At 56.2% G+C, this 2,015-nt stretch overlaps 1 protein-coding gene across 1 annotated transcript in view; it reads right to left on the bottom strand.

The window, feature by feature from the left end:
- Nucleotides 1-27: 27 nt before the first annotated feature.
- Nucleotides 28-2,015, bottom strand: part of LOC107301494 (GON-4-like protein) — a gene marked incomplete at its 3' end in the record, with an annotated part of 6,079 nt that continues 4,091 nt past the window's right edge. The window contains 3 exon segments of the mRNA XM_015830709.1: nt 28-220; nt 1,067-1,240; nt 1,610-1,779. Of these exon segments, the coding sequence (XP_015686195.1) occupies nt 28-220; nt 1,067-1,240; nt 1,610-1,779 (537 nt within the window).

Here is a 2,015-nt window from a genome sequence, read left to right as displayed (position 1 = left end):
AAGTCGAATTCAGACAACCCTCCTTGCCTTCGTTTTCCACGTCGGCGTTCATCAAGCCGCCCAGCCACCTCTTCCACTCCTCGTCGTCTGCTGTGTTGGGGTCGTACATGTCCGGCGTGATGTCCGGAGCGCGAAGCTCGGCCTCCAACTGACCGAGAGGCACGTCCTTCAGCGGCCGCTTGGAGCGCGTGCGGAAGGCGATTAAGCTGTCTTCCAAAGGCTGGGAAGGGAAGGTGGTGAGAAGAATTCCGGCAGCTGAAGCACTTCCCGTTCGCAACTAATAATCAGGTAAAGACTCGAGTTCTAATCCTGCCTTAGACAGGAAAGCCAGCCAGTTGACTTTTAGCCAATCCTCCAGAGGCTGCGAGTTGTAGTCCCACCTTAAGCAGGAAAATCAGCTGGGTGACTTTGGGCCGATCGCCAGGAGACGCTGAGTTCTAGTCCTGCCTTATGCATGAAAGCCAGCTGGGTGACTTTGGGACCAATCGTCAGGAGACGGCGAGTTCTAGTCCCGTCTTACGCATGAAAACCATCTTGGGTGACGTTGACCCGATCACCAGGAGACGGTGAATTTTAGTCCTGCCTTAGGCATGAAAACCATCAGAGTGACTTTGGGCCGATCACCAGGAGACGGTGAGTTCTAGTCCCGCCTTAGGCATGGAAGCCATCTGGGTGGCTTTGGGCCGATCACCAGGAGAAAATGAGTTCTAGTCCCGCCTTAGGCACGAAAGCCACCTGGGTGGCTTTGGGCCGATCACCAGGAGACGGTGAGTTCTAGTTCCCCTTTAGCCGCGAAAGCTGGCTGGGTGATTTTGGGGGCCAACCCCTCCCTCTCCACCCAACCCACCTCCAAAGAGTTGTTATTGTTGTGGGGAAAACCGGAGAAGGAAGAAGTATTCGATACGCCCGCCCCCTTGACTTCCTTACAAAGTGACAAAAGCGGGATAAAAAACCTATCAAAATCACAAACATTCCTGTAGGACCCAAGGGATGTTTCCCAGGGAGCGGGTAAGAGATGGACCTGGAAGGTGGGCCTTTTTCAGCAGGCGCATTTGCCAGTTCTTACCTGGTAGGAATCCATGCAGACGGGGCTGGAGGCCAGTTCCTCGTCAACGGCGTGCAGCCTCTCCATGAACACGCTGTCCTTGTTTTGCTTCGGCTTGGGGGGCGGGGGCGGGCCCATGGGCGTGACTTTGGCACTGACGTGTCGCTGGACGGGAGGGGGGCAGCCCTTCTCGGCCTGGAGAAGCACAAAGCGGACGTCCTGGGCGGTTCACGTTCCTGCTCAGTCCTCGTTTATCCGTCAATCCCTTCTACAGGGAGCACCGGTGCTTTTTTTTTTTGCCTTGCAAACTACTGTACGTAAACGCCGCTCTCGGTTTTACAACCGTCGGTTTTAGCGACGGCCTGGAGGGGCAACGGCCCTGGGAAAAGGGCCGTTGCCCCTCCAGGCCGTCGCTAAAACGGACGGACGGTGCTCGGCAAACCGGCAAGCATTGACGAGGTACTGAACTACAGGCTGTCCTATACAGAGATGGGAAAGCCTGGGAGAAAACCGGGAAAAATTGGGGAGGGGGGGGGAAAGGAGGGGGTTTCCTTCCCCACTCACCTCCAGGGGGGCCACTCCTTCCTCGTCCGTCTCCACCGTCTCCGACGGTCTCGAACGAGAGCGCTTGGCTCCCCGCGGGGATGAGCTGTTGCTTTCCACATCGCTCTCCAACAAACTCTGGGGGGAAAAAACAAAGGGCAATCAAATGGGGTGGGGTGGGGTGTCAGCTGCTGATTTGGTCTGCCCTGGTCGAGCGACCGGCCTCCGGGGCCGAAGCCGACAGGAAAGAATAACAGAATAAGAAAATTACAGAGTTGGAAGGGACCTGGGAGGTCTTCTAGTCTGACCCACTGCTCAGGCAGAAATCCTGTAACATTCCGGACCTCCAGTGATGGAGAAGGAAGGAAGGAAGGAAGGAAGGAAGGAAGGAAGGAAGGAAGGAAGGAAGGAAGGAAGGAAGGAAGGA

This window comes from Protobothrops mucrosquamatus, unplaced genomic scaffold (genome assembly GCF_001527695.2).
Source record: "Protobothrops mucrosquamatus isolate PMUCROS unplaced genomic scaffold, P.Mucros_1.0 scaffold13478, whole genome shotgun sequence".
In the NCBI taxonomy this organism is placed as follows: domain Eukaryota; kingdom Metazoa; phylum Chordata; class Lepidosauria; order Squamata; family Viperidae; genus Protobothrops; species Protobothrops mucrosquamatus.
The sequence above is the reverse complement of the archived record's forward strand: the minus strand, read 5'-3'. Positions and strand labels throughout refer to the sequence as shown.